This window comes from Salvelinus alpinus, chromosome 2, assembly GCF_045679555.1.
Source record: "Salvelinus alpinus chromosome 2, SLU_Salpinus.1, whole genome shotgun sequence".
Lineage (NCBI taxonomy): Eukaryota > Metazoa > Chordata > Actinopteri > Salmoniformes > Salmonidae > Salvelinus > Salvelinus alpinus.
Window position 1 is genome coordinate 12184744 of NC_092087.1, and position 16432 is coordinate 12201175.

A 16432-nucleotide genomic window follows, 5' to 3' on the forward strand; every position below is an offset into this window, starting at 1 on the left:
ACTGTCCCTCTAGGACTCCAGCCACCCAGTCTGTCTCTATCTGGTTGATCTATATGGCTCTGATGGAACACTGTCCCTCTAGGACTCCAGCCACCCAGTCTGTCTCTATCTGGTTGAACTATATGGCTCTGATGGAACACTGTCCCTCTAGGACTCCAGCCACCCAGTCTGTCTCTATCTGGTTGAACTATATGGCTCTGATGGAACACTGTCCCTCTAGGACTCCAGCCACCCAGTCTGTCTCTATCTGGTTGAACTATATGGCTCTGATGGAACACTGTCCCTCTAGGACTCCAGCCACCCAGTCTGTCTCTATCTGGTTGAACTATATGGCTCTGATGGAACACTGTCCCTCTAGGACTCCAGCCACCCAGTCTGTCTCTATCTGGTTGAACTATATGGCTCTGATGAAACACTGTCCCTCTAGGACTCCAGCCACCCAGTCTGTCTCTATCTGGTTGAACTATATGGCTCTGATGGAACACTGTCCCTCTAGGACTCCAGCCACCCAGTCTGTCTCTATCTGGTTGAACTATATGGCTCTGATGAAACACTGTCCCTCTAGGACTCCAGCCACCCAGTCTGTCTCTATCTGGTTGAACTATATGGCTCTGATGGAACACTGTCCCTCTAGGACTCCAGCCACCCAGTCTGTCTCTATCTGGTTGAACTATATGGCTCTGATGGAACACTGTCCCTCTAGGACTCCAGCCACCCAGTCTGTCTCTATCTGGTTGAACTATATGGCTCTGATGGAACACTGTCCCTCTAGGACTCCAGCCACCCAGTCTGTCTCTATCTGGTTGATCTATATGGCTCTGATGGAACACTGTCCCTCTAGGACTCCAGCCACCCAGTCTGTCTCTATCTGGTTGATCTATATGGCTCTGATGGAACACTGTCCCTCTAGGACTCCAGCCACCCAGTCTGTCTCTATCTGGTTGAACTATATGGCTCTGATGGAACACTGTCCCTCTAGGACTCCAGCCACCCAGTCTGTCTCTATCTGGTTGAACTATATGGCTCTGATGGAACACTGTCCCTCTAGGACTCCAGCCACCCAGTCTGTCTCTATCTGGTTGAACTATATGGCTCTGATGGAACACTGTCCCTCTAGGACTCCAGCCACCCAGTCTGTCTCTATCTGGTTGATCTATATGGCTCTGTCCCAAATGGAACACTGATCCACACACAGTGCATTACTGTTGATTAGGCTCTGGGAAAAAGGCAGTGTACTATGTAGGAAATAGGTACACAGGTTATTTATCTCAGTGGTTATGTAAATATAGGCAGAGAGGATGTATTCTCCTCAATAAAATATGCATCCAAGCAAGACTGCACAGGGAGTAATATCCAGAACAGCAACAGAGAGTTTGATGTTGAGATGAAACGGATGCCTTTTGTTGATGTACATCTCTCCCTTTCCCTTTCCCTCTCTTTTCCTCTTTATTTCTCCTCCCTACACAGGGGTATTTAGTTGTATGTTTGTCTCTTGTCTGTCTATCTCTCTCTCTGTCTATCTATCTCTCTCTCTGTCTCTCTCTCTCTCTCTCTCTCTCTCTCTCTGTATCTCTCTCTCTATCTCTCTCAATTCAATTCAATTCAATTCAATTCAAGGGGCTTTATTGGCATGGGAAACATGTGTTAACATTGCCAAAGCAAGTGAGGTAGATAATATACAAAAGTGAAATAAACAATAAAAATTAACAGTAAACATTACACATACAGAAGTTTCAAAGCAATAAAGACATTACAAATGTCATATTATATATATACAGTGTTGTAGCAATGTATAAATGGTTAAAGCACACAAGTTAAAATAAATAAACATAAATATGGGTTGTATTTACAATGGTGTTTGTTCTTCACTGGTTGCCCTTTTCTTGTGGCAACAGGTCACAAATCTTGCTGCTGTGATGGCACACTGTGGAATTTCTCCCAGTAGATATGGGAGTTTATCAAAATTGGATTTGTTTTCGAATTCTTTGTGGATCTGTGTGATCTGAGGGAAATATGTGTCTCTAATATGGTCATACATTGGGCAGGAGGTTAGGAAGTGCAGCTCAGTTTCCACCTCATTTTGTGGGCAGTGAGCACATAGCCTGTCTTCTCTTGAGAGCCATGTCTGCCTACGGCGGCCTTTCTCAATAGCAAGGCTATGCTCACTGAGTCTGTACATAGTCAAAGCTTTCCTTAAGTTTGGGTCAGTCACAGTGGTCAGGTATTCTGCCACTGTGTACTCTCTGTTTAGGGCCAAATAGCATTCTAGTTTGCTCTGTTTGTTTGTTAATTCTTTCCAATGTGTCAAGTAATTATCTTTTTGTTTTCTCATGATTTGGTTGGGTCTAATTGTGCTGTTGTCCTGGGGCTCTGTGGGGTGTGTTTGTGAACAGAGCCCCAGGACCAGCTTGCTTAGGGGACTCTTCTCCAGGTTCATCTCTCTGTAGGTGATTGCTTTGTTATGGAAGGTTTGGGAATCGCTTCCTTTTAGGTGGTTGTAGAATTTAACGGCTCTTTTCTGGATTTTGATAATTAGTGGGTATCGGCCTAATTCTGCTCTGCATGCATTATTTGGTGTTCTACGTTGTACACGGAGGATATTTTTGCAGAATTCTGCATGCAGAGTCTCAATTTGGTGTTTGTCCCATATCTCTCTCTCTCTCTCTCTCTCTCTCTCTCTCTCTCTCTCTCTCTCTCTCTCTCTCTCTCTCTCTCTCTCTCTCTCTCTCTCTCTCTCTCTCTCTCTCTCTCTCTCTCTCTCTCTCTCTCTCTCTCTCTCTCTCTCTCTCTCTCTCTCTCTCTCTCTCTCTCTGTCTCTCTCTTTCTATCTCTCTCTCTGTCTCTCTCTCTGTCTCTCTCTCTGTCTCTCTCTCTCTCTCTCTCTCTCTCTCTCTCTCTCTCTCTCTCTCTCTCTCTCTCTCTCTCTCTCTCTCTCTCGCTCTCTCTCTATCTGTCTCTCTCTCTGTTTCTGTCTCTCTCTCTCCCTCTCCCTCTCGCTCTGTTTCTGTCTCTCTGTCTATCTGTCTGTCTCTCTCTCTCGTTCTCTCTCTGTATCTCTTTCTTTGTCTCTCTCTCTCTCTCTCTTTGTCTCTCTCTCTCTTTGTCTCTCTTTCTCTCTCTCTCTCTCTCTCTCTTTGTCTCTCTGTCTCTCTCTTTGTCTCTCTCTCTCTTGCTCTCAATCTATATATCTCTCCCGCCACAAGATTATAAATACTGTTGGTATAAGTTTTTCTACACTTGGTCCTGAATCCTTGGATATCAGCCATGACATACTTCCTCACAGCACAAACATTCTATTGCCTTACCCAGAAACTTCCACATACAGGTTTTGGTTGAATAAGGCCCATCACAAATCCCTGTACAACCAGGTAAAGCTGTAGCTGGGCCATGGTGAGCCCTGGTGAGCAGTAGTCACTTATAACTTAACAATATCATGTCATTAAGAAATTATTACAATACAACCACTAAAGAATATGTTTAATTGATAAATGACGGCAGGAAGAGTCTCCTGAGTCCTTGGGGCAGATCCGCTCATCATGCATTCATTACTGTTCTGTATTAATTACCAGCTCGTCTCTGAGTCTCCTCTCTCCAGACACAAGGAGAGGCCCTTGACAATAGAAGTGGAACAGAAATAAATCAAGGTATAAAACAGCTCCCTTTTCAGACAAACACACAAACACCACCTCACACCTGTCTTGTCAAATACCCTCCTCACACAGGCTTCTTCTTCTTGTTCTTCTAATTCTTCTTCTAATTCTTCTTCTAATTCTTCTTCTAATTCTTCTTCTTCTACTTCTTCATCTTCTTCTACTTCTACTTCTTCTTGTTCTTCTAATTCTTCTTCTAATTCTACTTCTTCTACTTCTACTACTTATTTTTCTTCTTCTACTTCTACTTCTTCTACTTCTTCTTGTTCTTCTAATTCTTCTTCTAATTCTTCTTCTAATTCTACTTCTTCTACGTCTACTTCTTCTACTTCTACTACTTCTACTTCTACTACTTCTACTTCTTCTTCTACTTCTACTTCTTCTTGTTCTTCTACTTCTACTTCTTCTTCTACTTCTTCTTCTTCTACTTCTACTTCTTATTCTTCTTCTTCTTCTGCCTCCTCTACTTCTACTTCTACTTCTTCTTCTGCTTCCTCTACTTCTACTTCTTCTTCTACTTCTACTTCTTCTACTTCTACTTCTACTTCTTCTACTACTTCTTCTACTTCTGCTTCCTCTACTTCTTCTTCTTCTACTTCTTTTTCTTCTTCTTCTTCTTCTACTTCTACTTCTTCTACTTCTACTTCTACTTCTACTTCTACTTCTACTTCTTCTTCTACTTCTACTTCTGCTTCCTCTACTTCTTCTTCTACTTCTACTTCTTCTTCTTCTTCTTCTTCTTCTTCTACTTCTACTTCTACTTCTACTTCTTCTTCTACTTCTACTTCTTCTACTTCTTATTCTTCTTCTTCTTCTGCCTCCTCTACTTCTACTTCTTCTTCTACTTCTACTTCTTCTACTTCTTCTTCTTCTACTTCTACTTCTTCTACTTCTTCTTCTTCTTTTTCTTCTTCTTCTTCTTCTTCTTCTACTTCTTCTACTTCTTCTTCTTCTTCTTCTTCTTCTGCTGCCTCTACTTCTTCTACTTCTTCTTCTTCTTCTTCTTCTTCTTCTTCTTCTTCTGCTGCCTCTACTTCTTCTTCTTCTACTTCTTCTTCCTCTTTTTCTTCTTCTTCTTCTTCTACTTCTTCTACTTCTTCTTCTTCTTCTTCTTCTTCTTCTGCTGCCTCTACTTCTTCTTCTTCTTCTTCTTCTTCTTCTTCTTCTTCTGCTGCCTCTACTTCTTCTTCTTCTTCTTCTTCTTCTTCTTGGCTCACATATCCCTCCTGTTCTCTCTCTCTGCATCTAACTACCTTCCAGCAACACAATGACAGCTTCCTAATTAAATGAGATTAAAGCCAGTAGTACAATTACATGAGAAAGAGGAGAGGAGAACCAAAATACACACGGGCTTTTTCTATATTAGGTGAGGGCAGGCATGATAAAAATGTGTGTGTGTGTGTGTGTGTGTGTGTGTGTGTGTGTGTGTGTGTGTGTGTGTGTGTGTGTGTGTGTGTGTGTGTGTGGAGAGAGAGAGAGAGAGAGAGAGAGAGAGAGAGAGAGAGAGAGAGAGAGAGAGAGAGAGAGAGAGAGAGAGAGAGAGAGAGAGAGAGAGAGAGAGAGAGAGAGAGAGAGAGAGAGAGAGAGAGAGAGAGAGAGAGAGAGAGAGAGAGAGAGAGAGAGAGAAATCTTGTGTCAGTGTGAGTGTGTGTGTCACAGCCTCTCCCACTACTACCCACATAGACTATTCAGACCTCTTGACATTTATGACCAGTGGGGGGCGTTGTACAAAACAAAGTCATCAGCGATTGGATCGTCTATAACCAATCAGAGTATCAAAGCCAATGGCAAATTTTCAAAGTGCCACTTTACCTACGTGTGTCCTGACTCTGGCCCAACCCATTGGTTTCAGAACCAATCAGACAGCCCTGAATGTGTTTGCATTCAGTGAAGGGTCTGGACGGTACTCAGATCCAGACTCATTGTGGAGAAGAAAGTAACATCCGTGGGCGTGGCCTAGCGTTTGGCCGGAGCAAGGAGATGATACCTGCACCACACAGCATTCTGTGTGTTTGATGATCCTGCTATGCCGTCGCCCTACGGGTGGCAAATACACCCACACACAGCCCAGCCAGTTGGATATAAGCTCAAAGCTCATTAATCCTCAACAACATGATCTACAGTACAGATCTTCCTTGTAGATGCCTGCAGGTCCCTCCATGATCCCTCCATGTCTGCTGTAATAAAACACCCTGTGTACCTGCCGTAAGGGTAAACAGGCAGTGTTGTGCTTTAATCATGAAGCAAACAGACACACTCCCACGACCACCACTTTTACCCCTGTGATGCACTCCTATCCCCTCTGTCAGGTCTATCACACTCCAACACCATAAACACACCACTCCTACACACTTCCATCATCTACTCATCCTCTTCAGCCCCTCATTCAGACTCTTCAGCTCCTCATTCATCCTCTTCAGCCCCTCATTCAGACACTTCAGCCACTCATTCAGTCTCTTCAGCTCCTCATTCAGACTCTTCAGTCCCTCATTCAGACTCTTCAGCTCCTCATTCAGACTCTTCAGCTCCTCATTCAGACTCTTCAGCCCCTCATTCAGACTCTTCAGCTCCTCATTCACTCTTCAGCTCCTCATTCAGACTCTTCAGCCCCTCATTCAGACTCTTCAGCTCCTCATTCAGACTCTTCAGCCCCTCATTCAGACTCTTCAGCCCCTCATTCAGACTCTTCAGCCCCTCATTCAGACTCTTCAGCTCCTCATTCATCCTCTTCAGCCCCTCATTCAGACTCTTCAGCCCCTCATTCAGACTCTTCAGCTCCTCATTCAGACTCTTCAGCCCCTCATTCAGACTCTTCAGCCCCTCATTCAGACTCTTCAGCCCCTCATTCAGACTCTTCAGCCCCTCATTCAGACTCTTCAGCCCCTCATTCAGACTCTTCAGCCCCTCATTCAGACTCTTCAGCCCCTCATTCAGACTCTTCAGCTCCTCATTCAGACTCTTCAGCCCCTCATTCAGACTCTTCAGCCCCTCATTCAGACTCTTCAGCCCCTCATTCAGACTCTTCAGCCCCTCATTCAGACTCTTCAGCCCCTCATTCAGACTCTTCAGCCCCTCATTCAGACTCTTCAGCCCCTCATTCAGACTCTTCAGTCCCTCATTCAGACTCTTCAGCTCCTCATTCACTCTTCAGCCCCTCATTCAGACTCTTCAGTCCCTCATTCCTCCTCTTCAGCAGAGTGGCATTGACGAAAATACAGTAGAATAGAATACAGTTTATACATATGAGATGAGTAAAGCAGTATGTAAACATTATTAAAGTAACTAGTGTTCCATTATATCTTGGCCGGCAGCCTTGCGAGGGTTAACACACTTAAATGTCTTACTCACGTCGGCCACGGAGAAAGAGAGCCCACAGTCCTTGGCAGCGGGCCGCGTTGGTGGCACTGTGTTATCCTCAAAACGGGCCGTAAACTCATCCCTCTCTGCTCTTCATCCCCTACAACCTTAAACTCATCCCTCTCTGCTCTTCATCCCCTACAACCTTAAACTCCTCCCTCTGTCCTCTACAGCCCCTACAACCTTAAACTCCTCCCTCTGTCCTCTACAGGCCCTACAACCTTAAACTCCTCCCTCTGTCCTCTACAGGCCCTACAACCTTAAACTCCTCCCTCTGTCCTCTACAGGCCCTACAACCTTAAACTCCTCCCTCTGTCCTCTACAGGCCCTACAACCTTAAACTCCTCCCTCTGTCCTCTACAGGCCCTACAACCTTAAACTCCTCCCTCTGTCCTCTACAGGCCCTACAACCTTAAACTCCTCCCTCTGTCCTCTACAGGCCCTACAACCTTAAACTCCTCCCTCTGTCCTCTACAGGCCCTACAACCTTAAACTCCTCCCTCTGTCCTCTACAGCCCCTACAACCTTAAACTCCTCCCTCTGTCCTCTACAGCCCCTACAACCTTAAACTCCTCCCTCCTCCCTCTGTCCTCTACAGCCCCTACAACCTTAAACTCCTCCCTCCTCCCTCTGTCCTCTACAGCCCCTACAACCTTAAACTCCTCCCTCCTCCCTCTGTCCTCTTCATCCCCTACAACCTTAAACTCCTCCCTCTGTCCTCTACAGGCCCTACAACCTTAAACCCCTCCCTCTGTCCTCTACAGCCCCTACAACCTTAAACTCCTCCCTCTCTGTTCTTCATCCCCTACAACCTTAAACTCCCCCTCTGTCCTCTAAAGCCCCTACAACCTTAAACTCCTCCCTCCTCCCTCTGTCCTCTACAGCCCCTACAACCTTAAACTCCTCCCTCTGTCCTCTACAGCCCCTACAACCTTAAACTCCTCCCTCCTCCCTCTGTCCTCTACAGCCCGTACGACCTTAAACTCCTCCCTCCTCCCTCTGTCCTCTACAGCCCCTACAACCTTAAACTCCTCCCTCCTCCCTCTGTCCTCTTCATCCCCTACAACCTTAAACTCCTCCCTCTGTCCTCTACAGCCCCTACAACCTTAAACTCCTCCCTCTGTCCTCTACAGCCCCTACAGCCTTAAACTCCTCCCTCCTCCCTCTGTCCTCTACAGCCCCTACAACCTTAAACTCCTCCCTCCTCCCTCTGTCCTCTACAGCCCCTACAACCTTAAACTCCTCCCTCCTCCCTCTGTCCTCTTCATCCCCTACAACCTTAAACCCCTCCCTCTGTCCTCTACAGCCCCTACAACCTTAAACTCCTCCCTCCTCCCTCTGTCCTCTACAGCCCCTACAACCTTAAACTCCTCCCTCCTCCCTCTGTCCTCTACAGCCCCTACAACCTTAAACTCCTCCCTCCTCCCTCTGTCCTCTTCATCCCCTACAACCTTAAACTCCTCCCTCTGTCCTCTACAGCCCCTACAACCTTAAACTCCTCCCTCTGTCCTCTACAGCCCCTACAACCTTAAACTCCTCCCTCCTCCCTCTGTCCTCTACAGCCCCTACAACCTTAAACTCCTCCCTCCTCCCTCTGTCCTCTACAGCCCCTACAACCTTAAACTCCTCCCTCCTCCCTCTGTCCTCTACAGCCCCTACAACCTTAAACTCCCCCCTCTGTCCTCTAAAGCCCCTACAACCTTAAACTCCTCCCTCCTCCCTCTGTCCTCTACAGCCCCTACAACCTTAAACTCCTCCCTCTGTCCCCATGGTTGTACGCCAGCCGTTTAGCAGCAGACTAATTGTAGTAATTGTGGTTCAGTGCCTCACCCTGTTCTCAAATGACAATAATTATACATCAGTCGGAACAAGTACACTTGATTTATTTATCGTTCTTTCTCTCTCCTTCTACTTCCCTTTCTCCTTCCTTTATTTTCAGTCATCTTTATTCTCCTTCCTTTTCCTGTGTTTCTCTCCCTCTTCTGTCAACATGGTCTCATTAGAACATGAGAGAAATGAGACTACTGGAGTAAACCACACACTGGTGTCTTTTGATAAAGCCCTCTAGTGCAAACGTCGGTCCATACCTTACCTCATTGTTAAATGACAGACATACGAGTCACCCGATCAGATCGCAGGGATGGTTAACTCTAGAGGTCCCGTTGATCACTACAGAATTAGCTCAATCTGCATTTAGTTGTTTATTTTGCTCTGTATATGAAATGATCGGCAGAGTTCATTGCACCTTGATGCTCTGGTGTCTCCAGGGCAGTTCAGGATGTTAATGGAGTCATTGTTGAGGATTGCACATAGAATATTGGAGGATAGTATCGGACTTACGTTAACAGAAAGCAAATAGAGGTGATCAGAGATTTCAGCACTATGGACAGCTGTGAAACCAGAGGGGGAATGGGGGTTACCTAGTGGGGGTTACCTAGTGGGGGTTACCTAGTGGGGGTTACCTAGTGGGGGTTACAACTGAATGCATCTTCAGCATTTAACCCAACCCCTCTGAATCAGAGAGATGCTGTGGGCTGCCATAATCGACATCCACAGCACCCAGGGAGTAGTGGGTTAACTGCCCTGTTTAGGGACAGAACGACAGATTTTTACCTTGTCAGCTCGGGGATTCGATCCAGCAACCTTTCGGTTACTGGCCCAATGCCCTAACCACTAGGCTACAGAGATCTGGTGTTCAGCACCACAGGACAGAGGCCAACCTGTCAACCATAATAGTCTCCTTTAGGATAGTGCTTCTCAAACCTCTCCTCGGGGACCCCCAACCACATTTCAGCTGTTCCAGAACCAGCACACCTGATTCAAACTTGTGAATGAATCGTCAAGCTACTTTAGGGATACAAATAAATAGTGAAACGACTGAGGGTCACTGAGGAGAGGTTTGAGAACCACTTTAGGACAACAGTGGTTAATAAAAAACAGAGCTGATCTCTGAGACTGACTCACCCCAGTGGTTTCTCCAGTCGACTGGCAGGTGACCCCACGATCTCCCCCAGAGTACAGAACACCTGACCCAAGAAGTCCTGAGAGGGGGACAAGGAGGGAGGTGGAAAGAGGGAGAGAGAACAGAGAGAACAGAGATAGAGCGCGAGAGAGAATTAAAGTGGGAGAGAGCGGGAGAGAGCAAGAGAGAGAGAGAGAGACAGAAAGAGACAGAGACAGAGACAGATAGATAGAGACAGAGACAGATAGATAGAGACAGAAAGAGAGACAGGATGGAGGAGGCATAGGGTTACGAAGGGAAGACCCAGGGAAAGGGACAGTCAACATGGATGGAGGGAGTGGGGAAGCAACAACGTGGGGTGAACATTGGACAAGGTGATGGGATAGCGAGAGTGAAACAAAGGGAAGGAGGCCATATACAGAGGTTAGTAGAGTGTGTTCCATGTGTTACAACTGGGTGCGTTTTCTGTATATCTAGCTACAATATCACTACAGCTACTGTGCTGAAGGAGAGGAGAGAGGCAGAGACGTACGTTGACATCAGATGGCTTCCAGAAGGGGAGAGCAGGCAGAAGGGTCAACAACAACAACAACAACAACAACAGAACACATCATATACACACAAACACTACAATACCCAGAACACCCAGCACCGCTCAAACTAGGAAGTGTAGCAGGAGATAATACAGGTGAGATGTCATAGAAGAGCCGTTAGTGAATAGAAATATCAGGGTGGAATAAAATAAATAAAATCCTACAGTTGGAGAAATGCAAACCTTGTTTTTTAAATCCAAATACATGAAATAATCTGTTAAATGAGTTCTTCTGTGTATGAAGACCTCTCTAAATGCCTTTTGTCCCAACAGTCTCCCAACCAACAGAATGTTATTTTCTTATTAGCATTCAAATAGTGACATGATGATTCATATATATGTAGGATCTTAATTTGAGCCAGTTTGCTACAGTAGGAAAATAATCCTGCCGCAATAATTTTTTTGAATTATTATGTGGATTATAATTAATGGCTGTTTTTGTAGCGGTTGATATATTTTTATTTCGGTCAAATCATGTCCGAATTTTCAAAGTGGAAATTACGAACATTAGAAGCCTTTATTTTATACTCAAATACTCAACAAGTTTGCATGTCCTGCTTTGCAGGAAAACTTTCAGTAATAAAAGAGTGGTCCAATTAAGATCCTACATCTGTACATCCCGTTTATCCAATTCAAATGTGGAGACCAGTGGATAAAAACATTTCATGAGAAATGATGGTGTTGACAATGAAGATACATAATAATACTACAACTACTGTACCACTACTAATACTACTACATATTATTCACTGGATGCATATACCACCCTGCATACCACTGCTGGCTTGCTTCTGAAGCTAAGCAGGGTTGGTCCTGGTCAGTCCCTGGATGGGAGACCAGGTGCTGCTGGAAGTGGTGTTGGAGGGCCAGTAGGAGGCACTCTTTCCTCTGGTCTAAACAAAGATCACAATGCCCCAGGGCAGTGATTGGGGACACTGCTCTGTGTAGGGTGCCGTCTTTCGGATGGGACGTTAAACGGGTGTCCTGACTCTCTGAGGTCATTAAAGATCCCATGGCACTTATCGTAAGAGTAGGGGTGTTAACCCCGGTGTCCTGGCTAAATTCCCAATCTGGCCCTCAACCATCACGGTCACCTAATAATCCCCAGTTTACAATTGGCTCATTCATCCCCCTCCTCTCCCCTGTAACTATTCCCCAGGTTGTTGCTGCAAATGAGAACGTGTTCTCAGTCAACTTACCTGGTAAAATAACGGTAAAATAAATAAAAAATAAATAAAAATACAGGCGGACTGAGCATACAGGAGGTGTGTCCTACTGTATGGTCATGGAGCCATCCACTTCTAGAAACAACAGCATTGTATGAACAAACAAACTGTTCATAACTTTGTTTTCATACTGTATGGATATATACTGTATATGTACAGTACTAGTCAAAAGTTTCACCACACCTACTCATTCAAGGGTTTTTGTTTATTTGTACTATTTTCTACATTGTAAAAGAATAGTGAAGACATCAAAACTATGAAATAACACATATGGAATCATGTAGTAACCAAAAAAAGTGTTAAAGAAATAAAAATATATTTCATATTTTAAATTCTTCAAAGTAGCCACCCTTTGCCTTGATGACAGCTTTGAACACTCTTGAAATTCTCCACTGTGGTCCTGTCGCCTCTGCTGTTTCCTGAAGTCCAAAGGAGTTCCCCTCCTTTGTTTTGTTGACGTTGAGAGAGAGGTTGTTTTCCTGGCACCACACTCCCAGGACCCTCACCTCCTCCCTGTAGGCTGTCTAGTCGTCGTTGGTAATCAAGCCTACTACTGTTGTGTCGTCTGCAAACTTGATGATTGAGTTGGGGGCGTGCTTGGCCAAGCAGTAATTGGTGAACAGGGAGTACAGGAGAGGGCTGAGCACGCACCCTTGTGGGGCCCCTGTGTTGAGGGTCAGCGAAGTGGAGGTGTTGTTGCCTACCTTCACCACCTGAGGGCGGCCCGTCAGCGAGTCCAGGACCCAGTTGCACAGGGTGGGGTTCAGACCCAGGGCCTCAAGCTTAATGATGAGCTTGGAGGGCACTATGGTGTTGAATGCTGAGCTGTAGTCAATGAACAGCATTCTTACATAAGTATTCCTCTTCTCCAGATGGGATAGGGCGGTGTGCAGTATGATGGTGATTGCATGGTCTGTAGATCTATTGGGGCGGTAAGCAAATTGAAGTGGGTCTAGGGTGTCAGGTAAGGTAGAGGTGATATGATCCTTAACTAGTCTCTCAAAGCACTTCATCATGACATAAGTGAGTGCTATGGGGCGATAGTCATTTAGTCCAGTTACCTTTGCTTTCTTGGGTACAGGAACAATGGTGGACATCTTGAAGCAAGTGGGGACAGCTGACTGGGTTAGGGAGAGATTGAATATGTCTGTAAACACACCGGCCAGCTGGTCTGCGTTTGCTCTGAGGATGCGGCTAGGTATGCTGCGAGGGTTACAAAGGGGTTCAATGTCTTACTCATGTCGGCCACGGAGAAGTAGAGCCCACAGTCCTTGGTAGCGGGCCGCGTCGGTGGCACTGGTGGCCTACCCTCAAAGCAGGCGAAGAAGGTGTTTGGCTTGTGCGGAATCAAGATGTCGGTGTCTGCGGCTGGTTTTCCCGCTGTAGTCCGTGATTGTCTGCATACGTCTCGTGTCTGAGCCACTGAATTGCGACTCCACTTTGTCTCTATACTGACATTTTGCCTGTTTTATTGCCTTGCGGAGGGAATAACTACACTGTTTGTATTCTGCCATATTCCCAGTCACCTGGTTAAATCTGTAGTTCTTCCCCTGAACAAGGCAGTTACTATTCCCTGGGTGCTGTGGATGTTGATTATCACTGGTAGGCTGTCATTGTAAATAAGACTTAACTGACTTGCCTAGTGAAATAAAGGTTCATGAAAAATAAATCAAATAAACTCAGTCACCATATCAATATATCCGTCAGTATTCCGATTGGTCAGACCAGTGTTGAATAGTCCTTAGCACGAGTACTTCCTGTTTGAGTATCTGCCTATAGGAAGGGAGGAGCAAAATGCTATCATGGTCAGATTTGCCGAAAGGAGGGCCTTGTAGGCATCCCGGAAGTTGGAGTAGCAACGGTCGATTGTTTTAGCAGCGTGTGTACTACAGTACAGTCGATGTGTTGAAAGAACTTCAAAAGCCTTTTCCTAAGATTTGCTTTGTTAAAATCCCCAGCTACAATAAATGTGGCTTCAGGATATGTGGTTTCCAGTTTACATAAAGTCCAGTGAAGTTATTTGAGGGCCATCATGGTATCGGCTTGAGGGGGAATATACACGGCCGTGACTATAACCGAAGAGAATTCTCTCGGGAGATAATACGGTTGGCATTTGATTGTCAGGTATTCTAGTTTGGGTGAACAAAAGGACATGATTTCCTGTATGTTGTCACAATGAAACGTACACCCCCACCCTTCTTCTTCCCAGAGAGATATTTATTCCTGTCTGTGTGATGAACTGAGAACCCAGATGGCTGTACGGATACAGACAGTATATCCCCAGAGAGCCATGTTTCTGTGAAACAGAGTATGTTACAATCCCTGATGTCTCTCTGGAAAGAGATCCTCGCCCTGAGCTCATCAACTTTTTTATCCAGAGACTGAACATAAGCGAGTTATATACTCGGAAGCGGTGGGTGGTGTGCGAGCCTATTAAGTCTGATTAGAAGACTACTCCGAGCACCTCTCCTCCGCCGGCGTTGTTTTTGGTCGGCCTCTGGAATCAGTTCAATTCAACTGTCGGCGCCATTTTAGATGGCACAACTAATAAAGCCATGCAGCATTCAACAGGCACAACTAATCAAACCATGCAGCATTCAACAGGCACAACTAATCAAACCATGCAATGTCACGATCAGACCAAAGACATAAATAAGAAGAGTTTGGCCAATTAGAGAGCGGAAATACGTGTTTAATCTCTCTGAACATTAGATTAATTGTTCATGATGAGTTTTATGGTTTTAACTCTGATGACTCTGTTATCTCAGTTAACTTGTATTGGTCAATAATAACTTTGAAATCCAATGGAATCGGCCAATCATGTTGATAATTGTTGTGAGTATTGGCCAATCCCTGTTCTGTTATTATTGGGAGTATTGGCCAATCCCTGTTTATCATTGGCTTTGGGTTTGAGAAGGCGTATCCACTCACGTGTTTGGAGAGGTCTGGGCTTTTAGAATCCACATCATACCTGGAGGAGAAACAGACAGATAACACGGGTTATGTGTGTGTATGTGTGTGTGTGCGAGCAAGAGAGTGAGAGAAATAGAGAGAGAGAGACAGAGAGAGAGAGAGCGAGAGAGAGAGAGACAGAGAGAGAGAGAGAGAGAGAGAGAGAGAGAGAGAGAGACAGAGAGAGAGAGAGACAGAGAGAGAGAGAGAGAGAGAGAGAGAGAGAGAGAGAGAGAGAGAGACAGAGAGAGACAGAGAGAGAGAGAGAGAGAGAGAGACAGAGAGAGACAGAGAGAGAGAGAGAGAGAGAGAGAGAGAGAGAGAGAGAGAGAGAGAGAGAGAGAGAGAGAGAGAGAGAGAGAGAGAGAGAGAGAGAGACAGAGAGAGACAGAGAGAGAGAGAGAGAGAGAGAGAGAGAGAGAGAGAGAGAGAGAGAGAGAGAGAGAGAGAGAGAGAGAGAGAGAGAGAGAGAGAGAGAGAGAGAGAGAGAGAGAGAGAGAGAGAGAGAGAGACAGAGAGAGAGAGAATCCAGAAAAGAAGCGATTCCCAAACCTTCCATAACAAAGCCATCACCTACAGAGAGATGAACCTGGAGAAGAGTCCCCTAAGCAAGCTGGTCCTGGGGCTCTGTTCACAAACACAAACACACCCCACAGAGCCCCAGGACAACAGCACAATTAGACCCAGCCAAATCCTGAGAAAACTAAAAGATAATTCTTTCCAATGTGTCAAGTAATTAACAAACAAACAGAGCAAACTAGAATGCTATTTGTCCCTAAACAGAGAGTACACCGTGGCAGAATACCTGACCACTGTGACTGACCCAAAATTAAGGAAATATTTGACAATGTATAGACTCAGTGAGCATAGCCTTGCTATTGAGAAAGGCCGCCGTAGGCAGACATGGCTCTCAAGATAAGACAGGCTATGTGCTCACTGCCCACAAAATGAGGTGGAAACTGAGCTGCACTTCCTGCCAAATGTATGACCATATTAGAGACACATATTTCCCTCACATTACACAGACCCACAAAGAATTTGAAAACAAATCCAATTTTGATCAACTCCCATATCTACTGGGTGAAATACCACAGTGTGCCATCACAGCAGCAAGATGTGTGACCTGTTGCCACAAGAAAAGGTCAACCAGTGAAGAATGAACGCCATTGTAAATACAACCCATATTTATGTCAATTTATTTTCCCTTTTGTACTTTAACTATTTAATTTATTATCTTTGTATTTCACCTTTATTTAACCAGGTAGGCTAGTTGAGAACAAGTTCTCATTTACAACTGTGACCTGGCCAAGATAAAGCAAAGCAGTGCGACACAAACAACAACACAGAGTTACACATGAAATAAACAAACATGCAGTCAATAACACAATAGAAAAGTCTATATACTCTATTTGCTCATCATTACAACACTGTATATAGACATTTCATTTCACTTTTGTTTATTATCTATTTCACGCGCCTTGGCAATGTAAACATATCTTTCCCATGCCAATAAAGCACCTTAAATTGAAATAGAAAATTGAGAGAGCAAGAGCAAGAGAGAGAGAGAGGGAAAGAGAGAGAGAGAGGGAAAGAGTGAGAGGGAAAGAGTGAGAGGGGAAGAGTGAGAGAGAGGGAAAGAGTGAGAGGGAAAGAGTGAGAGGGAAAGAGTGAGAGAGAGAGAGAGAGAGAGAGA

At 45.1% G+C, this 16432-nt stretch overlaps 1 protein-coding gene across 1 annotated transcript in view; it reads right to left on the reverse strand.

The window, feature by feature from the left end:
• The window catches only part of LOC139540490 (copine-5-like), a 318345-nt gene that overhangs the window by 215323 nt on the left and 86590 nt on the right, over positions 1-16432 (reverse strand). Inside the window, exons 6-7 of the mRNA XM_071344363.1 lie at positions 14719-14758; positions 9972-10048 (exon numbers count right to left, since the gene is read on the reverse strand). Coding sequence (XP_071200464.1) covers positions 9972-10048; positions 14719-14758 — 117 coding nt within the window. The remainder of the gene's footprint in view (positions 1-9971; positions 10049-14718; positions 14759-16432) is intronic.